General features: G+C 34.8%; 6 protein-coding genes and 1 non-coding gene across 8 annotated transcripts; all 7 read right to left on the bottom strand.

The window, feature by feature from the left end:
- Positions 1-682: 682 nt before the first annotated feature.
- Positions 683-3,127, bottom strand: LOC126608448 (protein PIN-LIKES 2-like). The gene is made up of 2 exons (XM_050276324.1): positions 2,602-3,127; positions 683-2,303 (listed from the first exon to the last, which is right to left on the bottom strand). Exon 2 carries the CDS (start codon positions 2,245-2,247, stop codon positions 913-915), a length of 1,335 nt encoding a protein of 444 aa, XP_050132281.1. The 5' UTR covers positions 2,248-2,303; positions 2,602-3,127; the 3' UTR covers positions 683-912.
- TRNAL-UAA (transfer RNA leucine (anticodon UAA)) lies at positions 3,064-3,146 on the bottom strand. The gene has a single exon. It is a non-coding gene; the product is annotated as a tRNA-Leu (tRNA).
- A 6,177-nt stretch (positions 3,147-9,323) lies between these two features.
- LOC126608617 (uncharacterized) lies at positions 9,324-10,220 on the bottom strand. Its single transcript, XM_050276574.1, has 5 exons — positions 10,094-10,220; positions 9,930-9,969; positions 9,792-9,845; positions 9,646-9,702; positions 9,324-9,563 (listed from the first exon to the last, which is right to left on the bottom strand). The coding sequence occupies exons 1-5, from the start codon at positions 10,171-10,173 to the stop codon at positions 9,486-9,488; spliced, it is 309 nt and encodes a 102-aa protein (XP_050132531.1). The 5' UTR covers positions 10,174-10,220; the 3' UTR covers positions 9,324-9,485.
- A 2,710-nt stretch (positions 10,221-12,930) lies between these two features.
- On the bottom strand, positions 12,931-15,028 carry LOC126608943 (uncharacterized). Of its 2 annotated transcripts, none has more exons than XR_007618037.1 (6): positions 14,813-15,028; positions 14,381-14,482; positions 14,126-14,202; positions 13,907-14,033; positions 13,593-13,660; positions 12,931-13,057 (listed from the first exon to the last, which is right to left on the bottom strand). XR_007618037.1 is itself a non-coding variant. In XM_050276958.1 (6 exons), the coding sequence occupies exons 1-5, from the start codon at positions 14,961-14,963 to the stop codon at positions 13,636-13,638; spliced, it is 393 nt and encodes a 130-aa protein (XP_050132915.1). In that variant the 5' UTR covers positions 14,964-15,028; the 3' UTR covers positions 12,931-13,057; positions 13,593-13,635. The 2 variants fall into 2 exon arrangements, 1 of the variants encoding a protein (XP_050132915.1); XM_050276958.1 differs by having other exon boundaries at positions 13,925-13,962.
- Positions 15,029-18,819: 3,791 nt separating this feature from the next.
- LOC126608127 (uncharacterized) lies at positions 18,820-19,445 on the bottom strand. The gene has a single exon (XM_050275914.1). It carries the CDS (start codon positions 19,371-19,373, stop codon positions 18,912-18,914), a length of 462 nt encoding a protein of 153 aa, XP_050131871.1. The 5' UTR covers positions 19,374-19,445; the 3' UTR covers positions 18,820-18,911.
- Positions 19,446-22,171: 2,726 nt separating this feature from the next.
- LOC126607756 (uncharacterized) lies at positions 22,172-22,570 on the bottom strand. Its single transcript, XM_050275477.1, has one exon. It carries the CDS (start codon positions 22,568-22,570, stop codon positions 22,172-22,174), a length of 399 nt encoding a protein of 132 aa, XP_050131434.1.
- A 161-nt stretch (positions 22,571-22,731) lies between these two features.
- Positions 22,732-23,355, bottom strand: LOC126608424 (uncharacterized). The gene has a single exon (XM_050276296.1). The coding sequence runs from the start codon at positions 23,273-23,275 to the stop codon at positions 22,805-22,807; it is 471 nt and encodes a 156-aa protein (XP_050132253.1). The 5' UTR covers positions 23,276-23,355; the 3' UTR covers positions 22,732-22,804.
- Between the last annotated feature and the right edge of the window lie 658 nt (positions 23,356-24,013).

Below are 24,013 nucleotides of genomic sequence, written 5' to 3'. Positions count from 1 at the left end.
TGCTTCTCACCTAGGGGGAGGACTAACCTGAGAACGCAACAATGCACACTCCTCTTAAAATTATTGGTATTTTAAAAATTTAATTGTACAATCCTCATTAATTTTACATCATTCACTTGATTTTATCTGTACTACTAATTACTTTAACGTGTATTTAATTACAAGAAGTTTGACAATTAAATAATTTAATGACTTATTCTCTATGTAACAAGTTTTACAGGGCTCATAACCCTATCACCGACTATATATACTTTGATGCTAGCATGTGTAATAGTTTGGGAAATGAGTGATATGAAATAACCAAGGATAATGATTATCTTGTTGATTGGCACAACATAAATGTTGCTTTTTTATAATCAAGGTCACGGATTTGAGTCATGAAAACAATATATTTGCAAAAAGGATAAAGTTCCGTATAATATACATTCCTCTCCCGACCATTACAAAGTGGAGAGCATTGTTGGCTGGGGGTCACCCTTTTTTTTTTTTTTTTGTTTACTAGTAATTATATATCGTTAAATTTTGGAATGATTATATATTTTCAACATAGGACTAACTAATTTATTCATTTCTTGTGCATTAATAAATAGAGAATCGGTCAGAAATGAGAATAATGGGAACGATACACATACCTTGCATTCTCATTCCTTAAAAGTAAACATGACACTACATGTTAACTCCATTTTCCCAAACATCATCATAAATTACCATAAAAATACACCTTTAACACGTAGTTCTGCGAAATTCGGGTGCTAATATTCTTGTTCACAGCTCTGATTTTGGTATTAATGAAGCTTTAGACAATTAATCATCACTGGCTTTTGAGAAATGAAAGAACAAAGGCCAAAAACCACTTTCCTTCGCCAGTTGCAGAGGTTTTTGTTTAAGAAACAAACCCATCTTCTTCAAACGTCAGACATATGTGACTAATTTAAAGTAGATAGCAATGTACAAGGAAAGGGAGAAGAGAGCGAACACATGCTGCCAGAAGAGGATTGCCGAGGCCTCTCTAACTGCGTAACCCCTCAAGCTGGCTATTGCTCCCAATAAAATTGCACTCGGTGTCGTGTACTGCATCAAGAGCACAAACTTGTACATTGCATCGTCGTCGACCAGAAAATTGAGCTTATCGGCCAACGCCACTATACCAATTCCCACCAGAGGAAGCAGTAAAAGCCTTGCCACAGTTATACCAACAGTTGTCCGGAGGCCAAGCGTAGACTCATTTGGCCCCTCTGCAAGCATACCCCCAAGAATAAGCATCACCGAAGGCACCACTGCACCGGCTAAAATCTCTAAACTGTCTGTGATGAAGGACAGTGGAGCATCATCTCCGAAGAAAAAAGCTTTTAACATCGGCATTGTCCCGATGGTGATAGCCAATAAAGAGGCAATTGTTGGAGGTTGCAGTATGTGCTGTAATGGAGTTTGCTCAGCAACGATTCTCATCCTCTTGACCACCCTAGGTTCAGCCAAACACCTAGCCGACCTGGGACTGTTTCGGCCACCTTCTCCCGAGAGATCAACATCTGGCAAAGTGTTCAGCGAAACGTTTGAGATGCTTTTGAAAACCCTAGCAATAAAGGGTGTCTTGGAAAGCTCGGTTTCTTTTTCTTCAATACCCGGCCATTCAGCTTCTACAAGTAGAGGCCTGCTCGTAACGTTAGGTAGTGGTTCCTCCTTTTCACACCCTTCTTCAACTATCTCATAGTACTCCAACGGAGGCTCCATCATGTGGTAAACAAAGGTATATACAAGAATTACAGCAACCCATCGGGCAAAAGAGACATAAGCCACCCCTCGGGAGTGACAATGCTGTCCAAATGGGTTTTTCGGAGTATGACAGACAGATCCAACAATGGCAACTGGGAGATTTCCAGTATTCCCGAACGCCGTCATGATTATGGTGAATCTGTTCAACTGTGGGGGAGGACTACATATGATCACCACTAAATACCCGAGGAAGCAACCAATGAGCGTACTCACCAACACATTAAATGGGATAAACCACCACTTAATAAAGTTTTCAAGTGTAATCGATCCACCTAGCTCGGTAAAGATTAGACAGGGCAAGAACAAGGCGAAAACAAGCTTGCTGAGGAGCTTAAAAGTAGCTCTGGGTATCAACTCAGTTTTCGGGTGCGAAAGAACCAGCCCGATAACCGTGAGGGACAAAAGTTTCATCAAGGGAACTATTGCACTCATCACATCCCCACTATACTCCAATTTGTTTTTATACAATTCCATAAGATACCGATACACCTTTCCTTTAATTACCAGAAGAACAAGTGTGATATTTCTCTCTGCAATTAGACAAACACAGATTCAAATGAATAAAACCAGACCTAAATTTGAGAATCCACGACATTGATTCAGAACAACATACCAAACGTATGCATGTAACAAAATCAAAGTGCATTATCCGACAGATTAAATTACAACGTGGCCAAGCAAAATTCGACCGAAATGGAACACGGGTTTCGAGGATTTTCACAAAACTTAGCGAACCCAGAAAGAAAAGTGCGTAAGTCAGTACACACAGAATTTAACCTAAATGTCAACGAAATTGCAGTGCTCAGAGAGAGAGAAGAAGAGACTTACAGATAGAGATGATGAGATTGGAGAGGGCTGAACGACAGGTTTGACAACGGAGCGGCGGTGGTTGAGGCCGTCGGAGGAAGATTTGCCGGCGAATGCCTTGACAACAAAATTTGAAGCCAAATAAGACTGAATTACAACTTGTGAGTATTCCTTTTTGGAAGGAGAGAAAATGAGTTGTCTTTTCTTTTCTGAAAACAAAGAGGAACAAAAACAGGCGTCGTCGTCGAGTCCTTCGGACGTATGAGGTTCTTTTTTATTTCTTCTTTTTTTGGCGGGTGGAGATTATGCGGTGCTGATCGAAGGAAGGGCGGGCTGGGAGCTTTGATAATTTTTTCGTAATGTATTTTGGGCTTTTACAAATTGGGTTTGGGCTTTATTCAAGCGGACTGTTATGTTATGGGCCGTAGATTTTGAAATACTAAATTTAATTGAAAATTAAAATTAAAAAAAAAATTTAATTGGTGCTGGCTATGGGGTTCGAACCCATGCGCACTTATGTGCAGAAGATCTTAAGTCTTCCCCCTTAACCTCTCGGGCAAACCAGCTATTGGCTTCTGTTGTACCCGAAAGTGTTTATATACCGTACCAACTAATTTTTGTTTTGTATCGGTTGTCAACGATTTGAAACTGCACCGCAACAACGGAAGGTCTATATATTCACACACTTTTCAAAACCATCACTCATTTTAAAATCGATAAAAATAAAAAAGAATTTGTAAATAGAAAAGTGGGTGATGATTTTTTATTAGAGTGACAACTCCTTAAGAAAAATATGGTTAGTCGACAATTTCATGACATGTTGTATGTTACGCGTTTACTAACACACAAGTAATGAAAAAGAAGATTTTACGTTGAAATAAGTACATCATATTGCCAAGTTTAGTAGCGTAGGTTTGTATTAAGTAAAACGTTAAAGTAATTGGTTTTATGATGAACAAGTCAAGTGGGTGAGTGATTCATTATCATCTCATGTTGAGATCAAATTAAACACGCTCTAAATTCTCGAATTAATATGACAAACCTCACATTTAATAGGTGAATAGCAAATCATCTTCACGGGAATGATAAATACCCTAAAACTCATGCCCAAATAATCACGCATAATTAGCATTCATTCAAGACTTGTCCCACTTTAAGTTAACATAATTTTTTTCCAACAAGTATACCATAGGATACTGGCATACTGCTATTCCTTAGCTCTTAACAAGTACATTTGTCCAAGTGTCATATTTTGATTGGTTGATTGTCGTAATTTGTTTGAATCAGTTGGGGTCTGTTTTAGGAATGTTTGAGCTTAAGCCAGAAACTAGCTCTCTGTGCTGTAAGCCTGTAACCGTGGATTGTAATCTTTTTTACTCTCCTTCTGTGTTCGATTTAGCTAGGTTGAACTAAGGTTTGGGTTGAAGCCTAGCATGCACAACAACGCATAAAAAATAATACAAGTAATTTTGCTAAAAATCGTAATCATATATTAATTATAAGCAATACTTTTAAAAAGATATAGAAATAAAACTTAATTCACTGGTAAAAGCCTGGGAAAGGTAAAGAACAAAGACTAGCATTTTTTCCCTTTCTCTTTTCATCCCATTTCATCTCCTCATCTCATATTCTTTATTTTATCATTTTTATTCTTAAAAAAATAATATAAGATATTAACACGGCTTACTATATTTGTTCAAATAAGAGAGAAGGGAATGAGAGGAAAAATAAGAAGAGAAAAATCATACTCTAAAGAAAAACGAGGTGAAATGACAAGTCGTAGAGTGGTACGTTATATATATACATACACACAGAGACGCAGAGACACAGAGACACACACACATATATATGGACTGAGATTCCCTGACTGTTTGTTCTATTTATATGCAGAAAGAAAAGAAAAAGAACACACAGTAAGCGAGCGTGAGTGAGTGAGACTGAGAGAGTACTGGCAGACACTACAAGTCATCATAAACATCAATTAGCTTCCCCAATCTGCCAAACGTACGCTCTCTTATTTCTTGGAAACTCCACCTTACGTAACAGTTACTTGTTTCCAAATATTCTCTCTTTTCTGCGCGTAGCCAAATGACTTGTTCATGTAGCTAGCCCTACCTCTACCCTCCAGGGAAAGAAATGGTTGGAAAGGAACTACATTCGTTGGGGACTTGGGATTGGAGCGAACCAGCCCTTTTCTTTTTTGGTTTCAAAATAACTAGCCTTTGGGATCTCTCTCTCCTATTTAACGGCTGCCATCCTCAGCCGGGAATTGAGGAAAGGAATCAACCATATCTTCTGTCCACAGTTGTACGCGTACGAAAAGAGCATATATACTATTACACATTAGGTCATCAATCATGTATTCTTGTGCTGCATGATCATCAGCTTTGAGTTTTTTCGTTTTGCAACAATAGTCCATATATTGTAAAGATAATTAAGACGTCTATACTAACTAATTAACTGATCTCTTCGCGGATTATCAATTGGTATTGTGCTGAATGCATGTTATCGAGCCCCTTCTGAGCAAGGTTTCCGTGCTATTGGAGGAAAACATGAGGATACGGCTCTGCAATAACTTTGTATTTTATCATATAGAACTATTGTGTTCTAAAGAAAGTAAGGAAAAAATAGTGGTATATATAAGAGATCTTATGTGGTGAAGATATGATTCACACGATAGAGGTATGAGTCTTTAATAATCTGGATTACTTGGTAGTCTGGCTTTATATCCATTAGATTGACAAGTAAACAGAAATGATATTTTTTTAATTCAATCTCGACCATTCATTTTTCGTACTATTGAATGGTCCAAATTATTTTTAAAAATTGCATACGATAGGCCGATAGCTATTTTGTCTTTTCTACACTGAAACAAAAACATGTTAATTAAGAAGTGCTCTTGCATGTTCCCAAAATGACACTCTAGGGTTTGCATAACATTAATTGAGATTAGCATATTAAGAGTTTTCTTTCTTATATATGCTATATATACATTCTTTTACCTTTTGCATACTCCTTGATAATTTTTGTCCTTTGATTTTCAATTCATTTGATACGATGGTCAAAAAATTTAAAATTATATATGAAAAGTAAAAATGAATGTGTAGATAAAATTACCCTTGATGATATGGTCGTAGTTTTGTATGCATATGCAACAATTTTTTATTTGAAAGATGAATTTCACATACACTGTTAACTTTTCCCATACCTCTTTTAATTTTTTATCATGAAATTAAATTAATCAAATGAAAAAATAAGATTAAATAGGAGTGCTTAAGATGCTAAAAAGACTGAAAGAGTGTATAATTTTTTTATTTAAGATTTAATCTCAGCTGTACATATGTGTGTAGTTGTGGCAGCGAGCCATGAGATATAAGAGTTGATCAGACAAGTGTTTGTGGTGAGCGATCCAGCTGTCTGATGAGATATGTAAAATCAGCTAGCTAGGTCAGCAGAGATGGTACAAAATTAGGGAATTGGATCCGCTCCGGATGTTAATGTCCGGAGCCTGAGGAACAAATCATATGGACCGCTGATTGATGTGTAAAAGAAATCAGAGCTGTTGATTTCGTGTGATGGCCAGAAAAATGAGTTAATAGGGACCATTGGATTGAATTTGTGCGATCCAAATGAATTGATTCCTAGGTTCCGGAAACTAAGGTCCGGAGCGGATCTAATTCCCAAAATTAGGGAAAGAGATCATCTCCGAATCTCTTTCTCCAAAGCCTACGGATCAAGTGATCCGGACCCTTGAAATTTGATCCAACGGTTAAAAATAGAGAAGTTAGTAAAAACTTTTAAAAGTTAAAATAATTTTTTACTGTTGAATCAAATTTTAAGAGTTCAGATCACTTAATCCGTGAGTTTTGGAAGAAGAGATTTGGAGAGGATTGTCTTTCCCAAAATTAAGATAAAGTTGTCCTGTTTGAGTTGAAAGGACTTCGAAAATTTTCAAACAAGATATGAATTGGTGCCCTTTACCTCTGCCCTCAATCTCAATCAGTACTGTTTTTTAGATCTGCATGTCGGCGTTTTCACCTTTTATGGCTGTATATACCCTCGCCCTCCTTCTTCCTTTCTTGTCCCTTACCATTTTCTCAGCTGTGCCCTCTGTTATTTCTCTCTTTTCGATCTATGGCAATAAGCCCTAAATTATATAAATGTGATTATGTATAGTACTTATTGAACAAGCATGCATCTTCTAGCTGATCAAAACAGCTTGTAATTAATGCATGCATGCAAATCCTATATTATGTGGTCGTGTATTCGCTTCGTTAATTTAATCCCTAGGGTTTTATATATAATGTCGTGTGGGTGGGTTTATATATAGGAGCTCTTCTTCAGTCCAGTCCTTGGCAGTTTAAGGGCTGGCACTCAGCTGCTGACTCGTTGGTTCAAAAACTCATCATACATTTGCTAAAAGAAGTGGTGTTTTTCTGATCCAACGAAGCAGGAGCCGAGAGGTTGGTTATTGCTGTCACGTCTTGGACTGAAGGGAGCTCCTTACCTATAATTATTCATTCCACAACTTCAAATTTATTTTCTTGGTAAAAAGATTACTAATTATTGGATTTATGAATTGATTTTCTTACTCACAATTTATTTTGCAGTAGAACTTCATGCAGAAACTAAGGAGATATATAAGATGCCTTTGGGAAGAAGCTGGTTTACCTGGATATATGACATATGAGGAGCATGCTTTGAAGATCGATTGTTGAGAATCCAACAGGAGCTGCATACGCCTAGCTAGAAGCTACTTGCTGGACTCACTTTCCCGGCTGGAGCTTTGATCATCAGAGGCCGATGTATTGTATTTGTATGGCAAATTAAGAAAGATCGAACTTAGGTATTTAATTGGAGTGGTTTTGTGTACACTCAATTTTTTTGTGTGGACACCTCATTTACTTATTTTGTTTAGGTCACCCATTTTATTTTTCTTTGAACACCCTTTCTCTCTACCCAATCATATCGCGGCTACGCGATTAGCTTGACTCAACGCTAAAGTTTGATCCAAATCAGTTTGTAGTTACCACTTTTGTTTTAAAATTCTATTGGTGTCCAAAGGAAATAATTGTTTTTTTTTTAATGAACCATGAAGTTTTTTGGGGTAATTTTAAAGGAAAACTAATGCAAATAATTTGAAAACTTTGAGTTTTAACGATAAGGACAAAATAAAGGGTAAAATGAATAGTATTAGGATTGACTTTTTAATGTAAAAATTTGGTTTTTTTATTTATTTAAAGTAAACGGTACCGAGAACTTTTCGTTAAAGTTCCATAATTTTAAACCACTAAGTCTTTTGGGGTAAATTTTATACGTGTGTAAATTTTTATTTTAAATGAAAGTGATGTGTGTCAAAAGATGAACTTGTGTGCATAGAACCGACTCTTTTTTGGATAAATTGGGCTTAGTAGCCCCTTCACAAACCCAGCCCTTTTTAAAATGCAAAATCTACTCGTTATTTTTGACAAAAATATTTCCATTACTGAAATAATATTAATATATGTTTGACGCAATATTGGTAGATTATTGATACAACATTATAAGTACTTTTGTTAAAAAAAATGTTTGTAGAGATTGTTTTCAAGATGAGGGCTAATTTTAATTGGTGGATTTGAAGGGCTAGTAACCCCAATTTATATTTTTTAAATGGTGACTTGTTTTTAATTAACTGATGGTTCAATCGCTCCAATTATAATAAAATACTAGCATTTGCCTATACATTTTATGTGTATGAACACATTTTTTTATAGAGAAAATGAGAAGGAGAGAGGGAGAGAGAGAGAGAATGTGGGGGGGGGGGGGAATGAGAGGTTTTTTTGCTTTTGTTTTTTTTTAATTTTAATATTGAATGTATTTTAACATTATCTGTATGTGAGGGTTTAATAAAAAATAATAAAATTTGGACCTGTGAAATTACATTATTGCTCTTTTTTTTTTTGTGATAGAAGACTAATTTGTCTTTTCATCATCTTTTGGTTGACAAAGAGAGTTTTATTAATTAGTATATATTAGATTAATGAAGAATTGAAGATTGAAGAGCAGTGTTTAATTATTTGACTAGCCTCTCCGCACGCAACGTGCGTGCGAGAGGCATTTTTGCATCACGGGCGCTACGCGCCCCTAAAGGTGTATTGTGTTTTTTTTTTTCTATTGTAATTATCAAGATATATTTTAGATGTACTGGGCAAAGAGGAACTTTATCTTTATCATGCACGTCTTAAAAAGTTGTCATATTTTTTGTTTTCACTTTGCCTAAAGTAATGATTTAAATGTTATTCATGCAATTGTCAAACAACATCATCTGGAAGCAAGTTCCTACCTAAAGTTCATAAACAATAGTAAGTAGATGTGAATAAAAAAAAGTAGATGAAAACATTAAGTACTTGTAGCAAAATACAAAACAACTTAAATGTCAAAATATAAAACCTACATCACAATATGTACATTTTTCACAATACCCATAAAGTCTATATGTCATTGTTTATTTTGAAAAGAAAATTGACATCAATGCTGCAATTTCCACCCATTCGTTCATGATTGACACTTCAAATTTTCATTGCCAATCTACAAACAATAGTGAGAAAATTAACTATTTTGGCAGCAAGCATACTTCTTGTTTTTGTTAGGCTCTTTTTTCTCTAACGTTTCAGTTACTCAGTACTGAATTGCTTAACTATTTTTCTTTCTATTTTTTTCCTTCTTTTTAGTATTTCTTCTCCATAGGCAGTTCATCTCACAAACATGCAGGGAACCAAAAATAAATAAAAAGGAACGAAAACCTAACAAAGAGGAAATTATTTATAATACATCCATGAAAATTAAAGAAAACCTTATAATATGCTTCGAAGACACGTTTGTAGTTACCAACATTAAAAATAAAATAAAATAGATCCATCCATGAGTTAAATTTTCTTGCAACATGAGCGCCATGGTTGCCACCCATTTGTTTTCACGTGATGCTTCAAGTTTTCATTGTGAATCTATAAACAATATGAGGAAATTAGAAGTCAAACTATAAAAAAACAAAGCATCATTATATAAGTAGAGAGTAATAACATGTACCTTTAAATTAGACAATTTACCCATAGCAACACTTTTACTCCAATTGCTTGAAGAAAACTGTAAATTAAGTATTTAAGTATTTGTTCAAGTTTGAGTTAAAAGTTTGTGATCACGTTTATGAAATAAGTAATAATGTGATGTTGTACCTTAATCCTATGCTTCAACTTTTTCAGTTTGAGCAAGGTATGATGCTTGTAGAACTGTTACAAAATTAAGTTTGAAATATTTCAAACTAATATAATATAATGTACTGCATACTTAACTATTAAAAAATGTTATTATACCTTATCTAGAAAAATTGTATGGTTACGATTAATCTTCTTCCTACACCCACATAATTGGCCAGTTAGAATATTCATGTGTTATAATTATGAATAATTAATTGGCAAACATATTATAAAGGAAGAATATTGTCAAAGATAGATAGGCATGGTAAGTAGGATTATACCTTATTCGTTGAACTTTTTTGTAGGTTCGTATGATGTGAGGAGTATTTGCATTTTTCATTTCTGCTAAAGCAATTTTCATGCGCCACCTATATGAAAAAGGTATATATAAGGTTCAACGTTTCCTCTCAAAATTTTATTTTATAAAAAAATTAAGAAGAAAGCTAACGAACTCCTCCTGCTCATGCTTCTTCTTTTTAAACTCTTTGAGAATTAGTTTGCTAAGTTCAACAGTTTTCACCCCAACGGAGATGCCCCAACCAGGCGAAAAAATAGAAACACGTCTGCTAGGTAGCTCATTTTTAGGTGGTGCCATCTTCACTTTCTGTTGCATTTCTTGTAGAGTTCCTATAAATAAACAAAATAAATAACTTTTGACACAACCAAAATAGATATGAAAAATGCACGACTTTTGGGCATATGTATAACATATGTCCCATTTTAGGACATCTTAAAATGCAATGCATATGTTAAAGAGCCTTTCTTAATCACGCGTACAATTAGTATTCAGAGATTGTCTATACTTAGTATCTTCATATATGTACGTACAAATGTTTTTAAACCTTCTTACAATGCAACACGATAGTCTCATACTTTCTTCGCACGGTAAAATATAAAAAAAAGTCACTAACAAACGTGTTAGAAAATGTCAAAGGCATAGAGACAATAACAGATGTCATCTCAGGTACTAAATTGTCAAGCTTTTTTACTGCTTGTGCACATTGGAAATAAGAAGGATCCAATTATTCAATCGTCCAAATAATCTATTAACAAAAGGCACTTCAAAGCTTGTCTAGCATACATGCAATAATAGAACAATGACATACCATATTCTGCAACCAAAGGAATGGAGTCCAAAATTTTATATTTTGGGTCAGAAATGAGTGTCATAAAGAAATCCAGTAAAAGACCACGAAAATCAAAGGGCAGACGAAAATCAAAGGGCAGCATTCTTTTTTCTTCACTAAAGCACAAAACTACCATACACTTTAATACATCAGATAAACCGAAATCCGCCAAAACTTTGCTATGTACATATAGAGTGAGATTAAGAAGGAAAAAAATTACTCTCTCTCTCTCTCTCAAACATTGCACTGAGGAAGAATACACACTCAATGTGGGTGGGACCCAATAAGTCCAAAACAATCAAATTTATTTGCTACCCAGTAACCCAATTTTCCCAGCAACCAAACAGTAATTATAAAATATCAAAAAATTGTTTTTTGGAAAATGAGAATAATAAAAAATAATTCACGTTTTTTACCTTTTACTTTTGCTTGCCTTTTCTTCACTGATCTCCTTCTCTGCTTCTTAGTATTCGATTTTCCGACTCTACAAAACCCAAAATTGACTACAATAAACTCAAAACCCATTAAAAACTTGAACAAACCCAAAAAACCAAGGAAAGCACAGAAAATATGAGAGTGAGTATTAGTGAAAATGCTTACCAGATCGTCCTTGAAAGTTAGAATTTCAAGGTTTTTAGTCTAAAAGAATGAGTGTGTATTCTTCCTCAGTGCAATGTTTGAGAGAGAGAGAGAGAGAGAGAGAGAGAGAGAGAGAGAGAGAGTAATGGAAGGTACCTAAGGCCACCAAACGAAAAAATAGAAAAAACAATGTGCAAACGATGGGACAACAACAAAACGGAAATTGAATAAAGAGGGGGAAATACTCACCGATTTGTGTGAATCCTAGCGTTTATTTTCCGGATTGCCAGTTGCAGATGAAGAAATCATACAGAAAAGGCATGGAGGAGGGGGTTTTGTACGGAAGACAAAAGTGAGTTTGAGAAAATCATCCAATTTTCCCTTTTGTATGTTCTGTGGGAATCGAGAACGTGCGATAAATGGCGGTTCCATGTCCGGTCTGTCAACCACTGCAACTGCTGCTCTGAACGTGCAATAGATGGTTTCCCTCTTTCCATCTGGAGTGTTTCTTCAAATAGGATGTGATGTAGCAGTTGTGGAATAATTGATCTAAAGGGTGAAAATGAATTTAAAGTGTGAGTGTCTTATCCAATGGTTGTGAATTATTATCGTTGAGAATTCCGTATTATTACGTTTTTAACCCTATTTTTTAGACAGTTAGTTTTTGGTATTTTGCATATGAAGTGAGGGCATTCTTGGCATTTTGAATGTTTCACCAAACTGGCCTTCTCCCTTTATATATAACTAGCCTCTCCACACGCACTAACGTGCGTGCGAGAGGCATTTTTGCATCACGGGCGCTACGCGCCCCTAAAGATGTATTGTGTTAGTTTTTTTTCCATTGTAATTGTCAAGATATACTTTAAATGTATTGTGCAAAGATGAACTTTTTTTTTTACCATACACGTCCTAAAAAGTTATCATGGTTATCATTTTACTTTACGTAAAGTAATGATTTAAATGTTATTCATTCTCATGCGAGAGACATTTTTTCATCACAGGAGCTACGTGCCTCTAAGAATGTATTGCTTTAGTTGTTTTCTTATTTGCCCATCCAAAATTTTAAACTTCGAAATACTAACACTCATATTCTTTACCATGTAAGTCCTAAAAAGTTGTCATGTTTTTCGTTTTCACTTTGGGTAAGAGAGAGGCTTTTACCTGTTATTGATAAGTGCCCCCTAAGATATGTACTCTCTCATACATAGCAGTGTCTTTACCTGTCTTCTCTAACATTACCTTCACAAGCATGTTATATTAACTTCTTTTCTTTAATATTACCTTCGCAAGCATGTTCCTAACCCTTCGAGACTATGGATGTTGAAATGCATCGAAGTTTCAACTAATGAGAAGATATGTGACATTTACTAACATTTAACAAACAGTATTGTATATATTTACCATGACCATAGTACAACATAAACTTACACCTTAATCCATGTGATAAGGAGTAGTATTTTACAATATAAAGCTATCAATCTCATTGTTTATTTGAACCATCTCTCCATAATTGTTTCCTGTACAAATTTGTGGCTGATCCTGCAATTGAAAAACCCAAATGTGCAGTAAAAACAACCAAGAGAAAACAGAAGCTAAAAGAAATCACACTAAAAAAAATCAATTGAAATTAAGCAATCACTGTGCACTTGATCGACCCTAAGGTGACATACAAATGCCAATTGCCAAAAAATTTAAGAAACCATTTTGAAATTAAGCAAACATTATTCTAATAAGAAAAAAACCTCAAATGTACAGTATAATTGAAATTAACTCCATTTGGAGGGAATTAAAGAATGCCAAAACCACAATAACTTCATATTACATTAAACATTTTGACTAATATGTTATAAGCACAACCAATTCATCCATATTAAGAACCCAACAGAAACATAAACCAAATGATGCAATCTGCCAATTAATTGTTCCGTGCATCAACTTGTGAACGAAAGGAAAGATATGAACAGAAAATAAATTCAACAAAACTGGAAAAATGAAGAGAAGAAATTCCACTTATGAAAGGTGGTTAGAAAAAAAAACCAAAATCAATCAAAGTGGAAGAAATTCCACGACCGACCTGCGTATTTATCCTATACAGCATTCGTTGTCAAACTCTTTAGTCAAAGCTCTACACATTGCTTATATCTGTGAGATGAATACGACAAACATTTGAGGTTGAATTAGTGAATCTCAAATACACTGGAAAAGAGAAAATGCAGACCACATCTTGATCAACAAAATTAGAGAAAATGGCAGATAAAAAAAATAGAAAGGGAGATCGATTAGGTACTCATGATTAAAGGAAGATTAGAAATTTCATTAAAATAAAAAGAAAAATTGAAAGAAAAATCAAATGTAGAAGAAAATTCCATTAATTGATAAAACACTCACGATTTGTCAGATTCTTACAGCCTTACAGGAAGCTTTGCACTATGCACTTTTTTTGCCTGAAGCAGCAAAAAGCCCACTCCTCACATCATGATCGCCACAATTTAAAGAAGTCGAAGTAGTACAAAGTCTTGGTAGAACAAAATTGAAAACATAAAGCATAAACCCAATAAGAGTCATAAACTAATGAAGAAAAAATTTAAAAATTTTCAAACTACTAACCCTACAATATTGTCTCGCCCACACAACACACATCACATTTATCTCCACTGCCTGCACTGATTCAAATGATTTGAAACCTAATGGCAAAAGCACGATAAATAATTGGAAAATGGATTAATATAAACAAAAACTCCCCAGAGCCAAGAGTTTCCCAACAATCATACATGAAAATAGAAGGAAAAATGAATTTGGTTAATGGTGGACAACCACTGGAAAGAATGCAGAGATCATGGAGAATCCGAGATTGAAAGTTACCTACGATAAGAATCAGTTGATGTAGAGGAAGAGTCTTTGTCAATATATCTACCTGTCTGTTTCTCCCTTCCCATCGTTGTCTTCTTCTTGATTTCTGCATGACTACAAATAAACTACAAAAATTAATATGAAACTAAACTTACCCAATGAAATTTGAACACAATGAATTACTTCTCCATTATAGTTCATTTCCAAATCCTACTACTTTGAGAGGATTTAAAATACCCCGTTTTCTAAAAATTTGGAATCTCTAATAACTGAAGAATCACACTATGCAAAACCCAAGTCGTTTATTAGGACGAAGAATCGCAAAAGCCTCAGAATTTGAAATCTCATATTTCAATGTAATTTCTCTAATTGAAAACCCAACAATAATAATCCAATCGAAATTGATTGTAAAGTCAAAAATCGAAGGAATTTAGGAAAAATCACTTGAAATCTTGTCTAAATCGAGTGTGGATGCCGAAGGAACTTCAAAAAAACACGAAGAAGAGGGGTCTATGCGGAAGACAAAAATGGGTTCGTTTCTTCCGGTGTATGACGTGTTGTTCACTCTAGAACGTGTAGCAGATGGCGGTTCCATCTCCTCTAGTGTTTACAACCGTTGCGGTTCGATGTGGTGTTCGAGAGTTCTACTCTTTCGTGGAGGGTTTTTTTTTTTTTTTCGGAAAGATAGGACACAATGCAGTATTTGTGGGAGGATTAATCCAAGGGTCAAAATGAATTTGAAGTGCAAGTATTTTCATCCCGGTGGTTGTCAATTGTTATAGTTAAGATGGGTGTTTATATTATTAGCATCGGATAATTTTACATTTTATAATAACTTTTAAATTGTACGATATTACAATTTTGACCTTAATTTTATTGGATAGTTAACGTTGGTATAGTGTATGAAGTGAGGGCATTTTTAGCATTTTGAAAAGCTTCACCTATTTGGGCTCTCCCTTTATATATATAGATAAGATATATAATATATATATATATATATATATATATATATATATATATATATATATAGATACATAGATATAGATTTTTTTTTCTGTGAGATATTAAACACTCTCGCTCTCCTAAAATGGAGGAGGAGTGGTGTTAGTTGGTTGGGTTAAATTCATTTTATCTCTTTTTTTTTTAAATTCATTATATCTTATTTTGTTTTTTTTTCTCTGAAAACTGATTTGGGTCGAACGTGGTTGAATTTGTGTCTTCCACGTTTGTTCTTTTGAATTTTATCTCTTTTTTTTTTTTCTAATTTTTTTTCTTTTGGGTTAAATTCATTTTGCCTCCTGAGTGATCTGACCTCCCGGACCCTGCAACAAACTAAGGAATATGAAGAGGAGGTAAGCTTTAAAAAATGGAAGAGAAGTTAGAGGACCTTTTTTTTTTGGGGGGGGGGGGGGAAAGGGAGGAAACGAATGAGGGAGTTCTATAACCGTAAAACTCCGTTGTGGATAATTATCATCATTTTTTTTGTTAATTTAAATAGTTAGTTTTAATTCTAAAGTAGAGATATATTTTTTTAATACTGATTTTTTTAGTTATGGTTTTTTTACTAATTTGTCCTCATTTTCCTCATTTTCTGGATTTGGATTGTGAAGAAAAGAAAGGGGCTTTCTTGGTATTTTTGAATGTTTCACCAAACTGGAGCTCTCACTTTATATATATAGATTATTTGATTACAAATTTAATTATATTTAATCAAGCAGCTTCATCATATAGATAGAACCTACAAAGTTAATTTCTTTTTCGTTCCTTTGGAACTTTGGGACGAGGATCCTCTCTAGATCCTGTTTGTCAGGATCTGGAGATCAATCAATCGTGTCTGTTTATTGTACATTGTATGGTTAGTTTTCGTTAAGTATTATTTATATTTAATTTTAAATTAAAATTTTAAAATAATTTTTAACCGTACGATATACAATAAATGAACACGATTGATTGATCTTTCAGATCTCACAAAGCGGATCAGGAGAGTATCCAATTCCGGAACTTTGAAGTTAGCTGATTTATTATAGATAGATGCTTTTCTCCCCTTTAACAATTAAGATGGTTAAAAATTAGCATCTATTGTCTTAGAAATTATTGAAGCAATCATAATACTGTTGGTTGCTCGTCAACCTTTACAAGGCCATTTTTCAGCGGGACCATTTTTATGCCTCTCATGTTGTTTGAGAAGGTATCATATTTATTTATTTATTTTTGCCACTAATTTTATGCCTCTAATTATAATAAAAAATATTAAACAATTTTAGGATAAATGTTTTAATATGTCTGAAATACGGAGCAATACACATGTTAATATAAAATTTGATAAACACTTGAGATTTTTTATTTTATTTTACGGTATAGTAATATATAGAATACCTTTTTGTATTTTGGACGGACAAATTTTTTTTTTACAATTATATAAAACATTCCGCATTGGTTAAATAATTTTTGTATATGTTGATCCGAGTTCTCTCTAAATAATAGGACTTCCAAGTCCTAGTTATTTTATTCAATAATATTTCAAGATCGTTGCAATTGATTGGAATTTAATAATAGAAAATAAATCAGTCAAGGTTATGGAATTGTTTTCGCCGTTTAGTTTGTGCGCATCCACGGCAATTCCTCAATCATTTCAAAAAAGGACTTGGATTGTCTGCCCTCTAATTGTGGTGCCCTCCCGTGCCCTCCTGTTTTTGTGATCACGGTTAAGCCACGTCAACATTTTATATTACTATTTCTTTTTGTTTTATTATTTTTATAAAAAAATAATATAAAATATTGACGTGGCTTAACCGTGACCACACAAAACAGGAGGGCACGAAGAGGGCACCGAGATAGGAGGGCAGACAATCCAAGTCCTTCAAAATAATGTACATTTTTATTGAAAATTAATTAAAATTTGAGTGTCAACCAAAAACTAAAACAATACAAAATAAAAAATAAAAAATTGAGTGGCCCACAATAATGACGACGACGTCTGCTTGTGCTTAATAATGATTAATCATTCCCAGCAGCCCCAACTCAAGCGTCCAATATAGATGAACTGTAGCGTGCAGATTCAAACTGATCAAAGGGATATGCCCACACTTGGGTTTCTTTTCAGTTAAGATAGTTTTTTATATTAGTATAATTTCACATGATATATTACAATGAAAATCGATAGAAGAAATTTCTGAATTTATCTGCCGTAGACATGGCCAGTCTAGAGATTTTTGAGGTCTGGGGTAACGTCAAAAAATGTGCCCTTACTTCATATAAAAAAATTATTTGTTTTCACACGTAAGATATCAATAACATTATATTTAGAAAAACACTTCAAACTCAATAATTTAGAAACACGGAATAACTATTTTATTTTGTATTGAGAGAAGGAAACCCAAAACTTTGGGCTTACAAGTAGATAGATTATGAGTTTTGTTTTCCATCTGAACTTTTAAAATGTTTTTGTATAAATCATAAGGTATTTTTTCTTATAAACATTTTGATGACACATAATATTATTTGCAAATTTGGTCTAAAAATTTAGTCTACGCATTACTCTTTGTCGAATATTAGACTTGAATTGGAATGGATGTGTAAAAATAGCAACCCACATAGCTACTAGCTAGTAAATAAATTAACAACCAAACAAAAATTTGTAAAAATTGAAAACAATAAACATGCACATAGCATTTCAAACTTAAGACCTCTCGTTAATTTTAAACAACAAAAACCATGGTGTTTTGAACCTAAGACCTCTTCATCATTAATTTTAAACAACAAAACCACCAATTCTAGTCAAATTTCTTTGTCACTAAACAAAATTTTATAAATTTATACTCTTTTAAAAACATATGTAAATATACCGCTCTAATCATTTTAGTGCCCCTAATTTTTTTGGGCCCCAGATGGTCGCCCTACCCACACTAGGCCTGGCCGTAGATCGTTTTGGTCATTCCGTGAAAAATCTGTCAATATATTCGTTAAATTGTCTAGTGAACAACCGCGTACCACTTTTTTAAGAGTACTTTTGTCAAATCAATATTCTCTCCACTTAACAGGGATATTGAGAATTTTTTCACATAATGACTAAATTAAATGATTAATGGTGGACAAACTAAAAAACCACTACTATAATTTTTACTGTTAGGGCCTAAAGTGAATAATTATATCAATTTCAGATGTATATTTTAGTTAAAAAGTTGTCAAAAGTATAGTGGGTGGATCCAAAATGCAGCTAATGATCCTTCTAATTCACATTTTACTGTCATATGCTACAAAAGTGGCATTTTCTTGTTCGGGTGTGGAAGTCAAGAAAATGCGCGGAGATAACATCTGTATATCTTAATTTGATTTATGTTATAAGTTAAACGTGCGAAAATTACTTTCTTGTAAACTAACTAGATTCATGGGTTGTATATCACTTGCCTGTAATATGATTATTGATGAAAAAAAACGAGAAGAACCAAAACTTCCTTGAAAATTTTGATGAAAGAACTTATATCATTAATTTGGAAACCTACATGTCTATGTATTTATACAAACAAATTAATATATATAGCCGCTAGTGAAGACCGACCCCCTTTGCGAGCTCCAACAGTTGGAAGAAAATCATAAGCGTTGAAGTAGGCACGCTCAAAACGATCAAAGCCAAGAATGCCAAAGCAAAACTTGGCCTTGTGTCCATCAAGTGAGACTGCAAGAAGCCCATGACTTGGCATATAAACGAATCGTAGGTGGTGTAATATCGCTTCTCCCAATCCATCCAATCCGACGGAGGCTCGTAGTTTCTCTCCACCATCTTCATTTCGTGAACTCTCTTCCGGAGAACAATCATGCTCTCGTCCACCAGCCTGCTGCTGTAGTTTTGGTAGTACTGGTCTGCATGATCACCTCCTTTTCTGCTCGACGCAAAAACCCTAGTTGAAGAAACCTTCCGGATTTGGTTTCGGGTCGTGCTGGAAATCGGATTAAATGAAAGAATGTTGGAGCAAGAAGAAGAAGAAATGAGTGAAATTGCTGCCATTGCTTTCTACGGTGATTGAGAAATGGAAAAGATTGGTGTACTTGAAATTTGATATGGTATTTTGTGGTGGATGCGCCCACATTTATAGGCCTAATTGTAGTGCCAATAAATTAACAATTAAAATAATAATAATAATAGACTAATAATTGAAGAGATAAAGGTTCTAATTTTCTAGATTAGGGAGAAAAAGCGGTGGGGCATGTGACACAGCTTATTAGCTAAGAAACTGGGAAAATGGAGATGGAGGCTTAACGTGTTTTTATATTTTAAGGGACACTTAGCTTGTTCAACGCGCTATTTACGTCAGAAATTCGGGAAGTTTAACTCCTGTCACATCACACACAGAGTGAGACTTGTGGGGTACGGATAACCAGACTTTAATCTTGTGCTGCCAATTTAGTATATGTCAAATTTGATGCACTTTTTTAATCGACGACTCTGATTTAATCAAGAAAAGCGTTAAGGCTTAGAAAAATCATTAAATGATCATTTTTTAAATACCAAACGTCTAAATGGATCCAGCATGAAATCATTGGTAGTTTATTATAACAATTTAAAAAAACTTATGTATTTATATGTGTATTGTATTTTATCCTATAAACGGTTAGGGCAAAAAAAAAATTAAAACCTTCTCTTACTTCTCCTTATATTATTTTGTCATCCATTTTTTTTTTCTTGTGTGTGACTTTATTGTGTGCACCAATTGTTCGATGAAATGCCTCAGTTGACAAATTTTTGTTGTTTTCAATATTACTCTACAGTTTTTTGTAGCCACCATTGATAAACCTCTACATATCTTAGTATAGTAGTTGTTAACATATGTTAGCATAAGCCTTCAAATAATGTTAACAAGACTCGACATCTTCATACCAGGTGCTTGATGAAATGGTCTAACGAGGTTTTTTTGGTCAAAATCAAGACATTATTATTTAAAAATTCTAACTCCGTCACCGACACTCAATGAATTCGTCGGTTTTTAAAATGTCACTGACGTTTGATTTTTATATTGTCAATAATAAGCTATATTAACAATATTTAACTAATATGTCATCGATATTCCTCTTGATCAATACAACAATTACGATTTAATTTTTAATAATTTTAACAGATTTGCTTGTATCTTATCATGCATAAAAATTAAAAAAGCTTGGACAGGGAGTCGAGAACTGGAAGTTACATTTACCGAACATGCATGCATCTCATTTCAGAGAAACCTTCCTGGAATATATGAACAAATGAAAGGATCTTTCGTTTATTATATTGTAAATCATTGGGGATGATATTGGCAGTTTACCTGGGGGGAACCACCGGAGTAGAATTGGGTTGACTTGGGCGGCCGCTTATATTTGTACTTATGAGCAATGTTTGGCTCTTCAGTTCCTCTCAATTCATTTAGTGTCTGATTTACCTTCATCATGTAATAACAAGAAGACTAAATTTATAGATAAAATTTATAAATTAAAAAATATAAAAGTTGATGATTTAATTATAACTCAAATGTCAATTAACGTACTTATTTTTTATTAGTAACACATCATTTAGTATGTATATTTAGTCTATAATTTTTTTTTTATCAAACATTTAGTGTATAACATTATTCTATATATCTCCGTACCTCATATGGTGAAAAAGAAATAAGTTAATTACCTAGCATTATTCTCTTATTATATGAGAAGTGTTGAGGAGACTTTTTATAGTGGGACTCTCTGTAAGTTCTCTGCCACCTCACAATTTACATCAATTCACGGGACAATGTTATAAAATATTGTTCTAAAAATATGAGGTGGCAGAATGCATATAAAAAGTCTCACTTTTGAAATGGGAAGTGTTATTGATACTCAAAAAATTTCATTCTACTCTCCTCGTAAGTGTATTTTTCTTTCTAAATATAGAAAGTTTGAAGTGTAGAATAAGGAATTTGGAGTGCCAATAACAATTCCTTTTGAAATAGTCTCGTTACCATTGCCCTTATTATATACTGGTTAATTAAGGGTAGCTTAACTGAGAATGAGGACAACCCTAAGGTATCGTTTGGTATGCAGACGAGACGAGACGGGATAGGACGAGACATGACGGAACGGAACGGAGAGGGAGCAAAGATGTCCTCGGATGGAAACAAGGAAGAAGAAGAAGGAGATGGAAATGTTATAATCTTGTGTTCCATGGATGTGGAACTAGTCATTCCAGGGGGTGAGGTGGAACGAAAATTCACCAAAAATTCGTCCCATGGAACAGCGTGTTCCACCCGTTTTAGGCGCACCAAACATGGGACGAAACACCTCGTCTCACTCCGTTCCGTCCCGTCCCACTTACCAAACGGTACCTAATAGAATTGAGGAAGCTAGTTAGTTGAAGCACATTGTAACTCCTGCAACAGCAGCAAAACCCACCAGGAAATACAAAAACGTAGCAAACCAAGAAAATGCTTTTGGAATTAATGATGATTTCAAGAGCCCATAAAATGTTAGTTGATGAATGAGGGTGGGGAATTTAAATTTAGGAATTTTTTTAGTGTGAAGAAATACCATTAAATTAATAACTAGTTAAGATTTTGTGTGTTGAAATTTGATTGTATTGCATGTGCAAAAACTTTGCGACAAGTTATCTCGATAATGAAACGTAACTAATAAATTAATTCGATATAGCTATATGAGTGAACAATTTTCCAAGAAATGAATGAATTGAGCAAATAATTAATATGTTTATCTATTTACAGAAGGCAATGAAGCCTACATGGACTAAAAGTGAATATTCCCACCGCCTAAGATCCCCTAAAAAATGTCCAGCAATCGGAACATCTAAGCAGCCGTGGATATTGGGGCGCTAAGTATAACAAGAGCAAGCATTCCCAACGCCACGCTAGGCCTGGTGTTCATCAAATGGGATTGCAACAACCCCACGCCTTCGCAGATGTCCGAGTTGTAGTGTGCATAATATTGCTTCTCCCACTGCATCCAGTTCGACGGCGGTTGGTGATTGTCTTCGTCTTCCATCTCCACCTCGTGAATTCGCATTCCAAGCACAATCATGTCCTCGTCCACAAGTCTACCGTCGTAATTATCATGACCACGCGACGACGCAGAAATCGTCAGAGGACGACGCCTACGCCGCATTTCCAGCAACCCCGTCTTTCGGTTAACGCTGGAATTGAAACGCCGCGGCGGTGGCAGAGCTGCGTGAAGAGCAGAGATTACCATTGCTGTAGACATGATGACAAAGCTTGCAGCTTTTCGAAAGTTTGATGATTAAGATTTTGATGTGTGTCTTTGTTTGCCAACGAGGTACGTACATGGTACATATATACAGAAGCTACAAATGAGAGAGAGAGAGAGAGAGAGAGAAAGAGACCGCGTAGGAATGACACGTGGCAATTTATGCGGGCCTTTTTTGGAATTAAATAAATAATTAATATGTTTATCTATTTACATGAACTAAAAATAAATATTCCCACTTGCTAAGATCCCCTTGAAGATGTCCAGCAATGGGAACATCAAAGCAGCCGTGGATATTGGCACGCTAATTGTAACAAGAGCTAGCATTCCCAACGCCACGCTAGGCCTAGTGTTCATCAATTGGGATTGCAACAACCCCACGCCTTCGCAGATGTCCGAGTTGTAGTGTGCAGAATATTGCTTCTCCCACCGCATCCAGTTCGACGGCGGTTGGTGATTGTCTTCCTCCAGCATCTCCGCGTTGTGAATTCGCATCCGAAGCACAATCATGTCCTCGTCCACAAGTCTACCGTCGTAATTATCATGACCACGCGACGACGCAGAAATCGTCAGAGGACGACGCCTACGCCGCATTTCCAGCAACCCGGTCTTTTGGTTAACGCCGGAAATGAAACGCCGCGGCGGCGGTGGAGCTGAGAGAAGAGCAGAGGTTAGCGTTGATGTAGACATGATGACAAAGCTTGCACCTTCTCGAAAGTTTGATGATTAAGATTTTGATGTGTGTTTTTGTTTGACAACGAGGTACGTACATGGTACATATATATAGATATAGAACCATAGATGCTACAAATCAGAGAGAGACCGCGTAGGAATGACACGTGGCAATTTGCGCGCGGCTTTTTCGGGGTTGGCATGTAGCACACGAGCCAAGAGATGAGAGCGAACCCTCCAAGAAGTTATTGTGACGGGACGGCAACCCAAACCTAATCCTTTGATTTTAAAGAAACGGTAAGCAAACTATCTTAAAAATAGAATTCTCCATAGGTTTTTTTGTCGGCTCATGTTTTTGGATTTTTTATTAACTTGTATTTTTAGTGTAATTTTAATATTAATATTATAAAATATTATGTAAAAATACGAAACGAAAAATTCATACAGAATTTGACTTTAAGAGCATTTATTTAGCATTTCTCTTGATTTGATACCTTCTGTGTAAGTTACCGCCGTTTATGCGTGTCAGCAGCCATCTCTTTTTTTCACAGGCATTGCTTTTCTTTACGGCACACTATCGGGGTATGGTTGGTAGTGCCTGTGTCATATTTTAATGGTTAATATCACATGTTCCGAGGGTATTGTGGTCAATTTAACAACGTGTTCTATCTTTTAATGATGTTTGAACAAATCTTCGAAGCTACAGAAACATACGGATGAGAACAACAACGTGACAAACGTTACAAAGATTTGCTC

Source organism: Malus sylvestris, chromosome 16, assembly GCF_916048215.2.
Source record: "Malus sylvestris chromosome 16, drMalSylv7.2, whole genome shotgun sequence".
Taxonomy (NCBI): domain Eukaryota; kingdom Viridiplantae; phylum Streptophyta; class Magnoliopsida; order Rosales; family Rosaceae; genus Malus; species Malus sylvestris.
This window is presented reverse-complemented; position numbering and strand designations above follow the sequence as displayed.